The following is a 16,988-nucleotide window of genomic DNA, read 5'->3' as shown; positions in this document are numbered from 1 at the left end:
GCATTCTTTTATCTCAGAAAAGAAAATTCAAAATTTTTACCGCTAAAAAAATGAGTGAAAATGACAGTGAAAAAAGAAACAAAGAGACCCGACTCGACTGCAAGGGAAGGGAGAGTCCAGGTAAAGGCAAAAAAAATAAGTTTACCAAAAAAATAAATTTAAAAAAAAAATTATTTTATTGTACTTGCCCAATAGTCTCCGTGTCCTGGTCCAACTTGGGGGAGTGAGCTGGGCTCCCCGGTATCACCCCCAGTGCTGCACTAGGCTGTTAGTAGGGTCCTCGACCCACAGCAGCAGCAGCTGCCTCTGAAACCAATGGGGATGGTCCCCTCAGGACTTGACAACCCCTGGGAGGCTTGTCTCACTTCTGTCCTTCTTGAAGAAAAGAAAATTTAATAAAGGAAAACTAATTACCCTTACTGTTTATTATTTCCCCCCCCTTTTTTTTTTTTTTTTAAACTAATTGACTATCACAGACTGTAGGTTTTGCTCCTGCTCCATCTGCTAGAGACAGAGAAATACTGTCGGACTGTAGGTGGAGCCCTGCTATATACGTCAGAGTTCTTTAGAATTTCTCTGTCTTCTATCTGATAGGGGGGGGGGGGCATAACCCAGGAGTCTGGACTGATCCGGGTATGTACAGGGAACTGCTATTAATCAAGTTGACTTAGGGAATGGCCTCTGCTACTACTGGCATCAGTAGCATGGGATCTTCTTAGTGTTTGGGTACTTACCAGGTTCTTTTAGCCTGGTTTGGCCACTGTTGGAAACAGGATACTGGGCTTGATGGATCCGTGGTCTGACCCAGTATGGCAATTTCTTATGTTCTTATGTTCCACGGGGATAGTCGCCTGCTTGGTGATGGCATACACCAGCGCATCAACTTTCAGAAAGCGCAACTGCTCTCTGCCGGATCCAGGATACCGCACTACCAAAGCTTATCCCCCTGTAAAAACAGCATCTGAGGTGCCCCATTCAAGATCAATCAATTCTTGATCATCATCCATAATACTTCATGTAAGGAATCTAAATGGGATTCTTGTTTGGCTTCAGCACCTGGCATCCCCAGCATCTTCAGTGCCTGAGCGATCCAAGTCGGCCACCCATCTCTATGAAGAAATGCAACATTGTGCTATACAGTTCCAACTCTGGAGGAATTTCCCATCCTCCAGGAGTAAGAGCCACTTTCACATTCTGTGCCACCTGGGTCCTCATCAGCGTGAACTGCAGCAGGAGTAGACACACTCAGATGCTTACCTGTGGCACCAGGTGTGCGGGGATTCGCAGACTGCGATCCTGAACTTAGGCCTACCACATCGTCAACTGAGCAAAAAACCTGAAAGCAGGGCCTAGCCAACTGGCTGCTCAACCCGCCAAGCTGTTTTGCATCAGACTTGCGCATAGAAAAGAGCACGAGCGCCATCACGGCCCATACCAAAACCAGGGGGCGCCAGATCTGCATCCACTGAGAAGCCTTCCCTGCTGATGATCCAGTTAGGGGAGCCCCAAACTAGGCGATACCGCCGACAGGTCCCCCTCCGGACCCATTCCCGCATCACCTTATGGAACTCCATCCCCCCAGATCTTAGAATGGAACCCAGCCTCTCAACCTTCAAGAAAAGACTCAAGACCTGGCTGTTCATGCAGGCTTTTCCTAACTCCAATATTATTTAACTCCTAACAATCAACACACATCACCATCAATATCACTATTAGCTACCTCTTACAATGTAATTATATGTAATTAGCTGGTTTTCCTTTCCTTTTTCCTTCTCACTCCAAGTTCTATTTTTCCTTGTTACATGTAACTGCTTTTCCGCACTATTGTTCAAGTTTAAGTTTATTTTGCACTCCTGTTTCATGTGAACCAGCATGATGGGACTATTGTCTTGAATGTTGGTATATAAAAAAACTTAAATAAATAAATAAAATAAATCATGCAGGGAAGGCCGGCTCAGCAAAAACAGACAGAGAAAACTCTCCCTGAGCCTCCAAGTAGCACTGATACAAGTTTTGGGGGGGGGGGGGGGGGGGGGGGGGGAGAATACCAAGCTGAGATGCCTGAATATGGCCAACAGCACTAAAGTAAATGCCAGCTAGCAGCATGCTCCCAAAGCATCTGACCACTGTGCGCCCAGCTGTGAGTCTGTACAAGCAAGAGTGGACAAGGCAGCCAAAGAACAAGGCCTGTCCAATAAGCATCCAAAAATTATAGGCAAACACATGGTCTTGGTAGGTGCCCATCTGAGCGTCCACATCTAGGCACACGCTTGGGCACAAATGCAAGCTGATGGACAGTTTCACGGAAGACTTGTACGCAGAAAAGTGCGTGAATGCTGTTGCGGCCTACCACTCGACGACTAAGCAAAGCCTGAAAGCAGGGCCTAGCCAAAAAGGCTGCTCAACCCTAGACTCCCCCAGCTCCCTCAGAGGTGGGAATGGACGATGGGTTGTGCACTGAGGCTCGGAGACCAGAAGCGGAATGGAAACCCTCATTCCTCCTTCCTTCCCCCCTCCCCCAACTCCTTACCTGAACTCAGCCCGTCCCAGATGAGTATAGAGTCGGTCTCTGGCTGTTGGGGGGGGGGGGGGGGGGAGGAGAATACAAAGGCCTTTCACTGCGGCCCTCAGCTTCCTGCACCCACTAGCCTCTCAGAAAACCAGCTACCAGACCAAGGCACTCGGTTTGAAGGAGAGATCCGCAGATATCACATCAGGAAAACTCGATAGGGAAGGACAGATGAGGAAAACTCGATGAGGGAAGGACCGTAAGGAGAGCGGGGTAAATCAATTTCCTTCTTTTCTCCTTCATATTTTTTTTTTAAGTAATCCTCAGTAGGGAGATGCATGTCCACTATGTGCTGGAGATGAGGAATACTGGTGGGCTGATGCTGGTGCAGGGGTATATATACTGTGACCCCAGGTTTGCTCTGTCTCCATCTGCTGGTAGAGGTGCATAACCCAATGGTGTGGATTAACCTGTTTGAAGGCTAAGAAAGTACGCTTATACAATGTGTGTAAGTGTAATTTTATCCATATATAAGTTGAAAAATATTCTAAGCAGCCATTTCTACAGGTTATGCAATTACTTTACTTGCAGAAATCGCTTGGAAAATTCTCTCATGTGTTTCCTTATCAATGCTAAATACTTTCTTACACTCTCTCCACTTTACCTTCGCCTAAGCCCCAGCACAGAAAAAAGGTCAAGGCTCTTATTTCTGGTATACTGCATATGATATATAGGCTTATCCAGGTAGTAAGACTGTGAGGTCTTAAAAGTCATTTATTACAGCATCTTTTTTGTGGGTATTTTAAGAGAGACAACTTTTCATTTGAAAATAAAATTATGTAAATTGCCCAGTGTGCTAATACAGGTTTTAGCAAATGGTCAATGCAATGATTTATTTATTTATTGAGCTTTTCTTATATTCTGCAAATATCCATACATTTTCAATGCAGAGCACAAAATAGATTCACAAATTACATATGACAAAACAATAAATCAATCACATATGGAAATATGTGCATAAACCATTTTGTAAATGATTTTTGCCATTTTCCTTGCCAAAATAAGTATTACAAAAGAAGGCACATGAAAATGTAAAAAGCAGAAGCAAGGAGCCAGCGCAGTGGCTCAGTCGCAAGGCTGTGCAACAGAGGACCTCAGTTTGATTTCTGGGGACAAGCTCCTTAGACCCGTTGAAATGGGAAGATGCTGTGAGGAAGGGAATTCCCAGTCATTGCTCAATAGCAACGTCTTAAGTGGCTGGACACAGAAGCTATGTTACTGCAGTCTTGAGGGAACTGCACTCCATCACCTCTGGCCAAGAAGCACTGCAATGGCTGGATGGAACGAGTTGGAGGGGGGGGGGGGGGAAGGGGAGGGACATAAAATAGGAAAAAGCCTTGAGTAGTTGTGAATGAAGGCTTATGGTGCTGCTCCTTAATACAGTCCAGTTCCAAATGAGCTGGAAACAAAGAGGCAGAAGGAAAGTGCCACATCATTAAAAGTTGAAATAGAAGTACAATACTGTTCTATAGCTTTAAAGATAAAAGCAAAATTACCCATGTAGTAGTTTTGGTGATATGATTGATAAAGAAAGCTCTGCCATTTGGTGCATGACGCATTTCCCAGCCCTTGGGGAAAAATCCTTGCTCATATTCAGTTTGCTGGTTCAAGGGAGGCTGCCCAGAATCCCCTGTTATCTGTGTTTGTTGACAAACAGAAGCACTTTGATGAGATGACTGTGGAGATAATTCCATAGATGTCTGCTGCAGAAAATGTTTTTGAGAAGTTACTTTTATATTGTACAATTTTACAACTTGAAACAAAATATAATATGGTGAGCCACTTGAGCACTTGTTTAAACAAACCAAAAAAAAAATAAAAATCAAGAGAAGCAACTGAGAATAAACAAATTAAATTCCAGTAAACTTTAAAAGCTGCTGCACTTCAAATAGTTTCTTTAAACAATGTGCCCATGAAAACAATCTGTGGGTGACATTATGGAGAAAAGAAGGGTAGGGTTGAGGAGCAACTCATTTTGGGAGGGGGGAGAGGGAGGAGTAGAGCAGCAGGCTTCATGTGGGGAGGGTGGGGTGAAGAAATGGAGTGGAATAGCAGAGCAATGCTGCCGGTAGCCAGCTTCAATGGAGCCATGGAGCAGGCAATGATATGATCATGGGTCTGAGGTAGCCAGGCAGTTTACCACATTATATGGAAAGAGCAATTCTGCATCAGTTACTGTGAGTCATAGTAACTGGAAGCCACCCTGGGCCCGTGTTTATACAAAAGTAATGGTATAACAATGCTACTTATCAATTTTTATTCAGAAATTCAGACTTAAGATGCATAGAACACAAATCTTTAATTTGCCATATTCATTAACTCACTAAATTTTAGGTTTTACTGAATGTACAATTCCCTTTTCCATTCCTTCACTTATTTTTTGCTGTCTGATCTCTGAACCTAATTTAGAGTAACCTTATGTTGTCAACATTCTTACTAAGTCTTATAAAACAAAATATGTATTTGAATTACCTGTATTGATGGCCTTTCCCAAGTAGTAGTTCTGGTATTATGGTCTATATAATAAGCTCTTCCTTTATCATCAAGTTTTTCTTCCCAACCCGGTGGAAGCCCAGACGACGTGGGCAATAGCTAAAAGTGTTAAAGAAATAAATTATGGCATTAATAAACAAAGACATATAAATCATTTACCTTAAACTATCAGTGCCAAATACAAATATATAAAAGAAACATCATAAACAATGTCTATCAATTCATGAATGTGCTTCTTAATTATAATTTTTTAATCAAGTCCAGTTGCATGCAGACCTGCCAAGTTTCTTTCCCAATTGCTTCCTATTGCAAATGCAGCATCCAATACTAGATAGAAATATTGTTGGGGGTGGGGGCAAGAGTATGGAGGAGGACAAGCCAAAATGACATTTCCACATATCAAGCCCACCCTCACCTGTGTCACATACCCTCACCCATTACAGAACAAGGGATCACAAGTTAGAACTACATGCAGACAAAAACTGAAATGGAAACCCCCAGCAATCAAGACTCTGCATGCAATGCAACATCAGAGAAATATAAACAAAAATGCATTTCTGCCTATACTGAGCAAAATACAAAGATATAAGACAGAGGTAGCAGCTCCTGTTCTGGAGAGCCACAAACAGGTCTGGTTCTCAGGGTATCCATAATGAATATGCATGAAATATATTTGCATACAATGGAAGCATTCTTCAGGCCCCTTGTCTTACCTCCTCCTCATCTCAGCCTTACCCATCTAAATTGCCAAGTCCCCACTGTCATCTCCCTCACTTAGTTGCCAAGTCCCCGCTCTCCCTCATCCCGAAGTCCCTGCGCTGCACCCATCTAATTATCTAAGTTCCCACTCTAATCCCCAATATCAAAGTCCCTGATCTTCCCCCACCCCCAAGTCTTGCAGTCCCAACATTTCTTAGACCCCATTCTCCCCCAAATTCCCCACAATCCTCAAGTCTGGGCTCTCCCCCCAACTTACTCTCAATTTCATGAGCCCCTGCTCTCTCCCCAATCACTCACATTTCAATCCCTGAATCTTCCCCAACCCGTCGCCTTCACCACCAATGCTCTGGTCTCTGTTTTTCCTTTGCTCCTTTCCCCCCCCCCAAATCCCAGTATCTATGTTCTATCCCTGTGCGCTCCCATAACTCCAGAGTCTCCAACTCTTCCCCCATCCCAATCTCCAAATACCTGAAGTCCCCACTCTGCAAAAATCTCTAGTCTTTAGTCCTGCTCTCCATCTCCTCAACTTCAAACCATTTAAGCTCTTGCCTGTCTCCCCCTTTCTGTCCTAGCTCAGCACTTTTAACCCAGTTGTGGATGATCCTCCTGATGCCTGAGTCAGGGCCTCTTCTCTCCCCTCCCTCCTGTGGCCACACAGTTCAATCATCAGATGTTGGAATTGTGGAGGACTCTACAGGGAGCGCTACGAGGTTAAAACTGCTGATGTTTGAAACCCGCAGGTTGCCAGAAGTAGGACAGAAAAGAGATGCTGAGCCAGGAGAGGAAGGAGGAGGAATTATAGTTCTTGAAGTAATGTAGAGGAAGCAAACTATTTAAAAATGTAGCGTGAAAGAGACCCTTACAACCGGTACTGTAGGAAGTTCTTCTTGAGTATATGTTTGTAGACTCTCTCTTCTGGTCTGGTTCTTGAAATCACAAAAAGAGAAGAGAATAACCTTAATTTGCACATTGGTTAATTTTTGTTCAGCAGGGGTTTTCAGCTCAGTGCAATCAGGCCTCTACTAGGCTACAGTGCTATGAGCCTTCATTTCCAACTGCCTGGTGTTTTACCATATTTTAAATCTTTTCCTCTCCCCTCTAGCCCAACCATAGCTGCAAGACTCCTTGGCTAGAGGCCACACACACAGCATCGCTTTTCAGAACTAGGTATGTATACACCCAGAGTCTGGCCTCTAGGCCTCGCTTTGATGTGATGAATGGAAATCTATACCTCTAGGGACTATAAATGCTGTCTCTGTAGCATCCCAGATTGGTCCAAGAACAAGAAGCAGAGCTTGGAAACTAAACCAAAATCTCTCGCATGGCAACTTGCAGTGCATCAGGCCTGTCCAAATTTGTACTTCTATCTTAAATACTACAGATATAATTGCATTCCTTCTGAAAGCTAAAACTCTTTTTCAAATCAGAATTCAAATGTGCAAAAGATGGCATTTAGCTGCCATAAATGAATCATAAAAGTTGGTTTACTTATGACAGCTAAACTACTTTATATTTTCTAGTAAATGTCATATTTTGTTCATTTTAATCCTGACCTGAAGAAGAGAGTTTTAGCTCTAAAAAGCTAGTCATGAAATGTATTGTTAGTCCAATAAAAAGATATTACCTAACATACAAATATTTTTTTTATTTTTATTTGTTAACCTTTACTTCTGTGTATTCAAGTGGACTAACATGGCAACCACCCTGCTGTATTCCTTAACAAGTGTATTAGTAGAAACGTGACTCTAGAAATAAAAACATTTTTCCATTCATTTTAGTGAGGCCAAGTATGTTAAAATTTTAAATTTAGAGAAAAATGAATAAAGAATCTTTTTCTCAGAATGAACAGTGAAAAGGTTGCCAAAGTACTATTTAAAATAGTCCTTCAGTATTTAAAAATGCTTTCTCACAATTAATAAGTATTTAAAATGAAGGTATTTCATTAACAAATGCAGAGTATTAGGCAACTACAATTTCTACATATTGTAGTTACATATACTTATGGGATACAAAAATGAACTATACTATGTAGGCATTGCACATATTTATCTATAGATATTCTATTGATTTATGGAATTATAGCTTTGCCTAAAATTATGACATACATACATAATGTTATGTACTAATAGAGGAGCCTTAAAATTAACCAGGGCTAGGATCTGTCACCATGAGCCTTCATTCGCAACTATCCAGGGATTTTTTCTTCCTCTTTTATATCCCCTCCCAACTTCCTTTAGTCTAGTCCTCGGTGCGAGGGGGGGGGGGGGTGCTCTTTCCCGAGCCTTACAATCATGGACCTTAAATCCAGCCATAGTACCCTAACCCCAGAAGACATGAACTTGGAATGAAACCCAGGTCCATCTACATGGCTGGACACAGCACTGCCACTGAACCAGTCCTGTTTTGTTTTTTTTGACAGATTGGGGTGGGATTGGGGACTTGGTGGGAGGGGAAGAATGTAGAGGAGATCATTATGTTTTTTGCAGATTGGGTTGGCAGTTCTCTATATATAATTTATTTATTTATTTATTTATTTTTTACAGATTTGGGTGGGAGAGTGTATTGGAAGTTTTTTTTTCTTCTACTAGACAGGTGGGAGATTGTTTGGTCATATAGCTTATCTTGAGATGCAAAACCTAAGAGGGGTCCATATTCAATCACTGAGCGGTTAGATAAGTTAGCTGAATACACCTATCCAGCTAATTTAACTGGAATATTCAGTGGCACTGCTGCACCACTGAATATACTCGGCTATCTTAAAAGTTAGCAAGATAGGTATACCTGGCTGACTTGCCTGCAGAATGGCCAGAGTTACCCCAAGAGTTGCTAACAATATGATTATTCTCATTTATTCTTTAATATGCATAAATCTATCCTGATGTCACATCCATGAATAATAATCTGACATAGCGTTTAACAGTTATGGGCTATAGGTGATGGAGGCCAGCTTCTGGGAACAAACAGTCATCCATCAATGTATTAATAAATGAGGGATTATATTGTAGGTCTGACATATAGAATATTAAAGGAGTTTTTGGTTATTATATAAGGGTTATATGTCTTGCTTAAAAAAAGTAATGCTTTCTTACAATGCAGGAACTCATTCGGACATTGGATGAACTTCCTGAAGTACTGAGTCTTGTGTTTAATTCTTCTGCAAGGTGAGACTGTATATCAAAACTGCTCTGCTCAGAAGATGCTTGAAGATTGTGGTTGCTGTACATTGTTGCCTCATCTTCAGTTATAATTTCCCAGCTCTATAAAAGGGAACAGTAATGCACTGAACACAGGAAAACATCCCATTCTTAAATTGCTAGATTCATTTTGTTATATTAATTTTTACCTCTGGAGACTCTCTGTTCTCTGGATTTTCAGTTTCTTCAGATATTTGCCGCCGGGTGGTAAATGCATGCTGTGCTTCCAAATGTATGCTCCCATTACCTGCACCAACCGTGCTATCCCTGTTAAGACAACAACATAAAAAAAAGATCACAATGAACACTTCATACTTTGTTGCTGCCTAATCTAGAACTGCTGCCATATAGGTCTAATGAGTTACAGCTGTTTTTTTTTTCATATAAGAAATTAGCAAGATTTTTAAATACATTTCTATTAACATCCCAGTTAATCTAAAATCTTGCTAAATTAGGAAGCATTCAAATGGAAAACAGTCTAGTTTATGGGCTTGAGAGATTACTCATCCACTAAAATACAAATTGTTTCAAGAGTGTGAATAAACTTCTGTATTGAATTAACAGCACAAGTAAATCCAACTTCTACAAGTATGTGTTTCAAAAAGAGAAACTATTAGATATTTCATTTCTCAGTCTTACAATGTAAAGTATTTGAGAATGGAGAGGCTCTGTACAACAAAGTTACTTATCTACAATGTGTGACATAACACAGTAATTGATGGCAGATAAATATCAAATGGTCAATCAAGTCTGCCCAGCAAACTGCTTATGGTAGCAAATGCCACTCCATGCAGATACTCCCTCTCCTTCTGTTAAGGATAGCAACTGCCACTCCGTGCACATTACCCCCACGCCTTTTATCAAGGGTAGTAAATGATGCTCTGTGCATATTCCCCCAACCCCCTATGCAGCAATGTTATACCTATAGTTTACCCTAGTTCTTCATTTCTATACTCTAGCCTCTAAGGATCTGCAGTGTTTATACCATGCCCTTTTGAATTCCAATATTGTTCTTGTCTTCACCACCTCTTCCAGAAGAGCATTCCAGGCATCTACCAACCTCTCTATGAAGAAATATTTTCTTATGTTGGTTCTCAGTTAACCTCCCCTGGAGTTCTACTGTTTCCTTTCCAATGAAAAGTTTGTGCATCATTAACACATTTCAGGTATCTGAATGGCTGTATCATATCTCCCAGCACCTCCTCTCCTCCAGGGTATACATATTTAGATCCTTCAGCTTATCCCTATAGGTCTTCTGATGCAGACACCACACCAATTTGATTGCCCTTCTCTGGACTGCTTCCAACCTGTTCTTATCCTTTTTGTAGATATGGTCTCTAGAACTGAACACAGTTCAGGTGAGGCCTCACTGAAGACTTGTACAAGGGCATTAATATCTTGGGTTTTTTTCCTGCTGGTTATTCCTTTCTCTGTGCAGCCCAGCATCCCTCTGGCTTTAGTCACCACCTTCTCACATTGCTTCATTGCCTTCAGATCTTCAGACACTATCACTCCAAGATCACTTTCCTGGTCCATGTACATTGGTATTTCACCCCATATTGCATACAACTGTTCTGGATTACTGCACCCCAAAATGTATGACTCTGCACTTCTTGGCATTGAATTCCAGCTGCAAACTTTAAACCACTCTTCAGGCTTTCTTAAACCACTTTTCATTCTCTCTACTCCTTCAGGCAAGTCCCCTTTGCTGCAGTATCATATGCAAAAAACCCCCTTTTAACTTCTAACCCCTCCTTAATGTCACTCATTCAATAGTGCCAACATACAATATCCTAGAGAGCTATATGGCCATCTCCAGTCCTATATATTAGCTTAAAACAAGCCAACTCCATAAGGGAAGGGGGCAATATATATGGCTGATTATCCTGCTGTCCATACTCATTACAGGTAAGGAACTGTTTTCTCTGAGGATAAGCAGAATTAATCAGTCACAAATGTGTGAAATCCTAGCTAAGGGCTGTCTTCCAACCCAAAAGGGGTAAGAGCGGGAAAGAAGCCAATGGGTTAAACAAACAATTTTCCTATGAAGACAATCTGAAAGAATATAATGGGTTTTAATGGGGATGGAGTTGGATTCTATCCCTCGAACAGATTAGCCAAACCAGCTGTCATATTGGGAGTCAGTGTCCAGACACTAATGGGAATTAAATGTGAACTGAACTCCACATTATAGCCTTGCAAATCTCCTCAATGGCGGCCAACCTTAGATGCTGCTATGGCCCTAACATTATGAGCCGGCGACGGCGGTCCTCTACCTCCCCCCTCACAGGAACAGGACAGGAGAGACGAGGCACAGACAAAAGAAGAAAAACAGGCAGTACTTTTTTTTTTTTTTTTTTTTTTTTTTTTAACACACAGACACAGTTACCGGTAAATCAGGTCCGGGTCCAGCTGGAGGGAGGGAACCGGGCACCCTGATGTCACCCCCAGCCCTGATAGATGCTGGCAGTGGAGCTCCCCCATGTAACAGCGGCCTCAACCAGAGGGGATGGTCACCTCAGGACCTCATTACCCTCTGGGAGACAGGCTCGGTGACCAGCAGGCAAGCCTCTGTGGTCTGAACACCAATCCGTCGTCTTCCTACTCTCAAACTGCTTTCTCTTCCTTTTTTTTTTTTTACACACTAAATACCCACCTAAATCTAGGCCTCAGCACAGACTGTAGGTTTGGCACCCTCTCCACCTGCTAGGAGACAGAAGAATACTGCTGGACTGTAGGTGGCAGTTTTTGTTTGTAAACTTCTGTCTCCATCTGCTAGAGGGGGGGCCAAACCCAGGAGTCTGGACTGATCCGGGTATGTACAGGGAATAGGTGTTATCCCAGGACAGCAGGATGTAGTCCTCACATATGGGGTGACACCATTGATGGAGCCCTATTGCGGAAAACTTTCTGTCAAAGTTTCTAGAAACTTTTGACTGGCCCTGTGAGGCCACTGAGCATGCCCAGCATGCCATGATATTCTCTGCCACAGGGGTCTCTCTTCAGTCTCGTCTGTAGCAATAAGCTTTAGCAAAAAATAAAATAATAAAACGTATCTGACCCAACTCCGCAGGGAGGCGGGTGGGTTTCGTGAAGACTACATCCTGCTGTCCTGGGATAACACCTACGGTATTACAAGGTAAGCAATTTTGCTTTATCCCAGGACAAGCAGGATGCTAGTCCTCACATATGGGGTGATTAGCAAGCTAGAGGCTGAGTCATTTTGTAGTGAAGCAACAGTGAAGTATTGTTGTTGGAAATGAGGCAGCCAAAGATAACAGCAGATTGGATGTAGAAGGAGTTGGATTAAATGCTGAATCTTGTCGTCCTTGTTTGTCCAAACAGTAATGAGCTGCAAAGGTGTGAAGAGAACTCCATGTTGCTGCTTTACATATGTCAAGAAATGGCTCTGAACGATAGTGTGCTACTGAGGTTGACATTGCTCTTACTGAATGCGCCTTTACTCGCCCTTGGAGAAGAAGGCCTGCTTTTTCATAGCAAAACTGTATGCAATCTGCTAGCCAATTGGATAGAGTATGTTTACCTACTGCTTTTCCCGGTTTGTTTGGATCATAAGATCCAAAATGTTGAGTGGATTTCCTGTGGACTGCAGTTCGGTCTAAGTAGAATGCTAGAGCACGTTTATAGTCCAAGGTATGTAAGGCCCGTCCTCCTTGGTGAGAATGAGGTCTTGGAAAGAATGTGGGCAAAACTATGGATTGGAACAAGTGGAATTCCGTAACTACCTTGGGGAGGAATTTTGGATGTGTTCAGAGAACCACTCTGTCATGTAGAAAGTTTGTATAAGGTGAGTACATGACAAGTGCTTGCAACTCACTAACCCTTCTAGCTGATGTAATGCCTATAAGGAAGATAGTTTTCCATGTAAGAAATTTAAGATCACAGGAATTCATGGGTTCAAATGGAGAACGCATGAGTTTTGTTAAGACCAAATTCAGGTCCCATTCTGTGACAGGTGGTCGAATTAGTGGTTTGAGGTGAATTAAACCTCTCATAAATCTACTGATAAAGAGGATGTATGGATATTGGTGCATCTCCCATCTTGTTAATGTAAGCCGAGATTGCACTTACAGATGAGGTCTGGAGACCAGAGTCTGAAAGATGGCATAAATAGTCTAATAGAGATGTTGTGGGGCAGGAGAAAGGATCAATGTTCTTTTGCATGCACCACAAAGTAAACCTTTTCCATTTCGAAGAATAGTTCTCTCGAGTTGAAGGTTTACGTGAAGCTATAAGCCCTTGAGATACATTGGTTGAAAGATTGAGTGATTGCAAAATCAAGCTTTCAACATCCATGCTGTCAGGGACAGGGATTGAAGGTTGGGATGGCGCAACCGACCCTGATCCTGAGTTATGAGAGTGGGAGCTACACCCAGGCGAATTGGTTCTCTGATCGAGAGGTCTAGAAGTGTGGGAAACCATACTTGTCGAGGCCAATATGGGGTTATGAGTATCATGGACCTCTTGTCCTGTTGTAGTTTCAATAGAGTTTTGGTTATGAGCGGTATCGGAGGATATGCGTATAGAAGGCCTGAGTTCCAAGGGCGAGCAAATGCGTCCTTGGCTGGCTAGTGTTTCTGTCTGTGCAAGGTGCAGAACTTGTTCACTTTGTGATTCAGGTGTGACGCTAAGAGGTCTATTGTTGGTTGTCCCCAACATTGAAATATCCTCGTCTCTACTAAGGGATCCAGGGACCATTCGTGCGGTTGGAATTGACGACTGAGTCGATCCGCCACTATGTTGTGAATGCCTGCCAGATAAGTGGCCCGGAGAAACATGGAGTGTGTCAGGGCCCAATCCCAAATCTGTGCGGCTTCTTGACAAAGGAGATATGAGCCCGTACCTCCCTGTTTGTTGATGTACCACATGGCTACTGTATTGTCTGTTTGGATCAGAACAGTCTTGTGTGAAAGGCAGTCCGTGAACGCATGCAGCGCATAACGTATAGCTCGAAGTTCCAGGAAATTGGTTTGAAATGTTGCTTCGAGTTTAGTCCAAGTACCCTGGGTTTGGAGATTGTCTATGTGAGCTCCCCAGCCTAAGGTGGATGCATCTGTAGTTAAAGATATCTGTGGGACTGGTTGCTGGAAGGGTAGGCCCTTGCGCAAATTGTCCTTGTTCGCCCACCAAAGTAGAGATGAACGTAGCTGGTGGGTTACTTGAATTGAAGAAGACAGTGGTTGAATGGCTTGGATCCATTGTGATCTTAAAGTCCATTGAGTTACCCTCATGGCTAGTCTTGCCATAGGGGTGATATGAACTGTGGAGGCCATGTGGCCTAGTAATGTCAGAAACTGATGAGCTGTTGCTTGTTTCTTTGAGTGAAACATGTTTGCCAGCAGGGAAAGTGTGTCTGCCCAATCCCCGGGTAGAAAACGTTTTGAAAGTATGGTGTTCAATTCTGCTCCTATAAATTGAAGCAGGTGAGACGGAATGATATGGGACTTTTGATAATTGATGAGAAATCCCATGGAGTGAAGTAGAGTAATGGTTCAACTGAGAGAAGCCAGAGCTCCTTGTTGAGATTGACTTCTGATGAGCCAGTCGTCTAAACAGGGAAAGACATGGACACTTTCCTTGTGCAAGTGTGCTGCTATTACTGCCAGACGTTTGGTGAATACTCTGTGAGCAGAGGCAAGTCCGAATGGTAGTACTCTGTACTGGAAATGTTGATGACCCACCATGAAGCGCAGATACTTGCGATGAGGAGGGAATATTGGTATGTGAGCGTAAGCGTTTTGAAGATCCAGAGAACAAAGCCAATCTCCTGTTTGAAGAAGTGGAAGCATGGTGCCTAGAGAGACCATCCTGAACTTTTCTTTCTTCAGAAATTTGTTGAGATTTCTGAGGTCTAGGATGGGACATAGTCCTCCAGTTTTCTTTGGAATGAGGAAATAGCGGGGAATAGAATCCTCTGCCCTGCTGAGTCCAGGGCACCGGCTCTACAGCTCTGGCTCTCAGAAGGGTGGATAATTCTACTTGTAATTGGATTATGTGATTTTCGCTTAGAGGAAGAGGTCTCAGAGGATAAATCTCTTGGAGTTGAGAGGAAATTGAGTTGGTAACCTCGAGATATTATTGCAAGTACCCATTGGTCTGTTATTTGTAACCAATGGTTGTAGAAGCAGGATACTCTGCCTCCTACCAGAAGATCTGGTTGAGGATTGAAGAGATGGCTTTGGTCTCCAGGAAAAGCCTCAAAAGCCTGCAGCCGGTCCCGTCTGTGGCGAAGGTTGAGGCCTAGCCACCCTAGGTTGTCTGGGCTGAGCTCTTTGCTGCGGCCTAGAAGATCTTCCCTTTGATGCTGGAGGGTAATAACGCCTCTGCCGATAAAAGGGTCATCTAGATTCTTTTCTTGGAGGCCGGCGAGATGCCTGGGTAGCAGAATCCTGTGGAACTAACAAAAGTTGGCGCTAGGTTTCTGTGTGTTCTTTTAATCGTGCTACAGCATATTGCACTTTAGAACCAAAAAGGTTTTCACCAATACATGGTAAGTCAACTAACTTTTCCTGAACTTCAGGCCTGAGGTCTGAGGCTTTAAGCCATGCCCAACGTCTTGCACTTATACCAGAGGCCACTACCCTGGAGGCTGTTTCAAAACCATCATAAGTGGCTCGGACTTCGTGCTTGCCAGCTTCAAGTCCTTTATGAATGATTGCTTGGGCTGCTCCTGATATTGCTGTAGCAATGAAGTTGAAAATTCTTGCATTTGTTTCCACAGATTCCTCTGATATTGAGTCATGTATAAATGATATGATGACATTCTTGTATTTAACATGGCTCCTTGATAAATTTTCCTACCCAGGGAATCCAAAAATCTATGATCCTTGCCTGGAGGAGTGGAGGAATGCGGCCTTATCCTTTTTGATTTCTTTTGTGCGGATTCCACACCCACTGATTGGTGTGGAAGTTGTGCTTTTGGTAGCCGGGAACAGACTGTACCAAATAAGTAGTGTCTACTCTTTTATTGATAGCAGGTACTGAGCATGGGTGCTCCCAGAGTCTATGCTGTAAGTCTAGGAGGACTTCATGGACAGGTATGGCTAAAGGAAAATTAGTTCTTACCTGTTAATTTTCGTTCCTGTAGTACCACGGATCAGTCCAGACAGTGGGTTGAGCCTCCTTTCCAGCAGGTGGAGACAGATTAAAACTTGAAGGATGCCCTATATCAGGACAGAGCCTATCCTCTACCCCTTCAGTATCACATATGTCAAAGCATAAAAACAACAAACCCAAGAATAGGATCAAGCAAGTAACTGTAAAGCTCAACGGAGCAAATATAGAATAATGTAGAAAACATGGTATACCTATATGCTGTTGCATCAACTTGGTATAAGAAATGACCAAGGCTTCTGGTGTAATTGCTCAGTAATCTTGCACAAAGAAATATATGGAAATCTGCAGACCTGCAAGAAAACAAGCTTCGAGAGGACAGAAGACAGACAGGGAAGGGCGTCTGGACTGATCTGTGGTACTACAGGAACGAAAATTAACAGGTAAGAACTAATTTTCCTTTCCTGTAAGTACCCCGGATGTACCAAAGCTTCCCTAAACTGGGTGGGACCGAGACAGTCCCGCTCGAAGCACTTGCCGCCCAAAGGAACTGAACACCGGAGCATGTACATCCAGATGGTAGTGCCGAGCAAAAGTGTGCAGAGACATCCAAGTGGCGGCCCTGCAAATCTCCTGCGGGGAGACAGATTGACTCTCTGCCCACGAAGTAGCCTGAGAACGCAGAGAATGGGCCTTCAGACCCTCAGGAAGCGGACGACCTTGACAAAGATACACCGAGGAAATGGCTTCCTTCAACCACCACGCAATCGTGGTCTTAGAAGCCTGTTTACCGCGGTTGGGACCACTCCAAAGGACGAAGAGATGGTCCGATACCCGGAAGTCATTGGTGACCTGGAGATAGCGAAGCAAGACTCGTTTTACATCTAGCCGACGAAGATCGCCACCCGCCGTACCCGCAATCTCCTCCGGAGAGAACG

At 43.1% G+C, this 16,988-nt stretch overlaps 1 protein-coding gene across 1 annotated transcript in view; it reads right to left on the bottom strand.

Moving 5' to 3' along the window:
- The window catches only part of NEDD4 (NEDD4 E3 ubiquitin protein ligase), a 582,598-nt gene that overhangs the window by 162,747 nt on the left and 402,863 nt on the right, over nucleotides 1-16,988 (bottom strand). Inside the window, exons 13-15 of the mRNA XM_029574322.1 lie at nucleotides 6,646-6,702; nucleotides 5,042-5,161; nucleotides 4,066-4,269 (exon numbers count right to left, since the gene is read on the bottom strand). Coding sequence (XP_029430182.1) covers nucleotides 4,066-4,269; nucleotides 5,042-5,161; nucleotides 6,646-6,702 — 381 coding nt within the window. The remainder of the gene's footprint in view (nucleotides 1-4,065; nucleotides 4,270-5,041; nucleotides 5,162-6,645; nucleotides 6,703-16,988) is intronic.

Source organism: Rhinatrema bivittatum, chromosome 13 (genome assembly GCF_901001135.1).
Source record: "Rhinatrema bivittatum chromosome 13, aRhiBiv1.1, whole genome shotgun sequence".
NCBI lineage: Eukaryota > Metazoa > Chordata > Amphibia > Gymnophiona > Rhinatrematidae > Rhinatrema > Rhinatrema bivittatum.
Note: the sequence above shows the minus strand (reverse complement) of the source record. Positions and strands in the feature narration are given on the sequence as shown.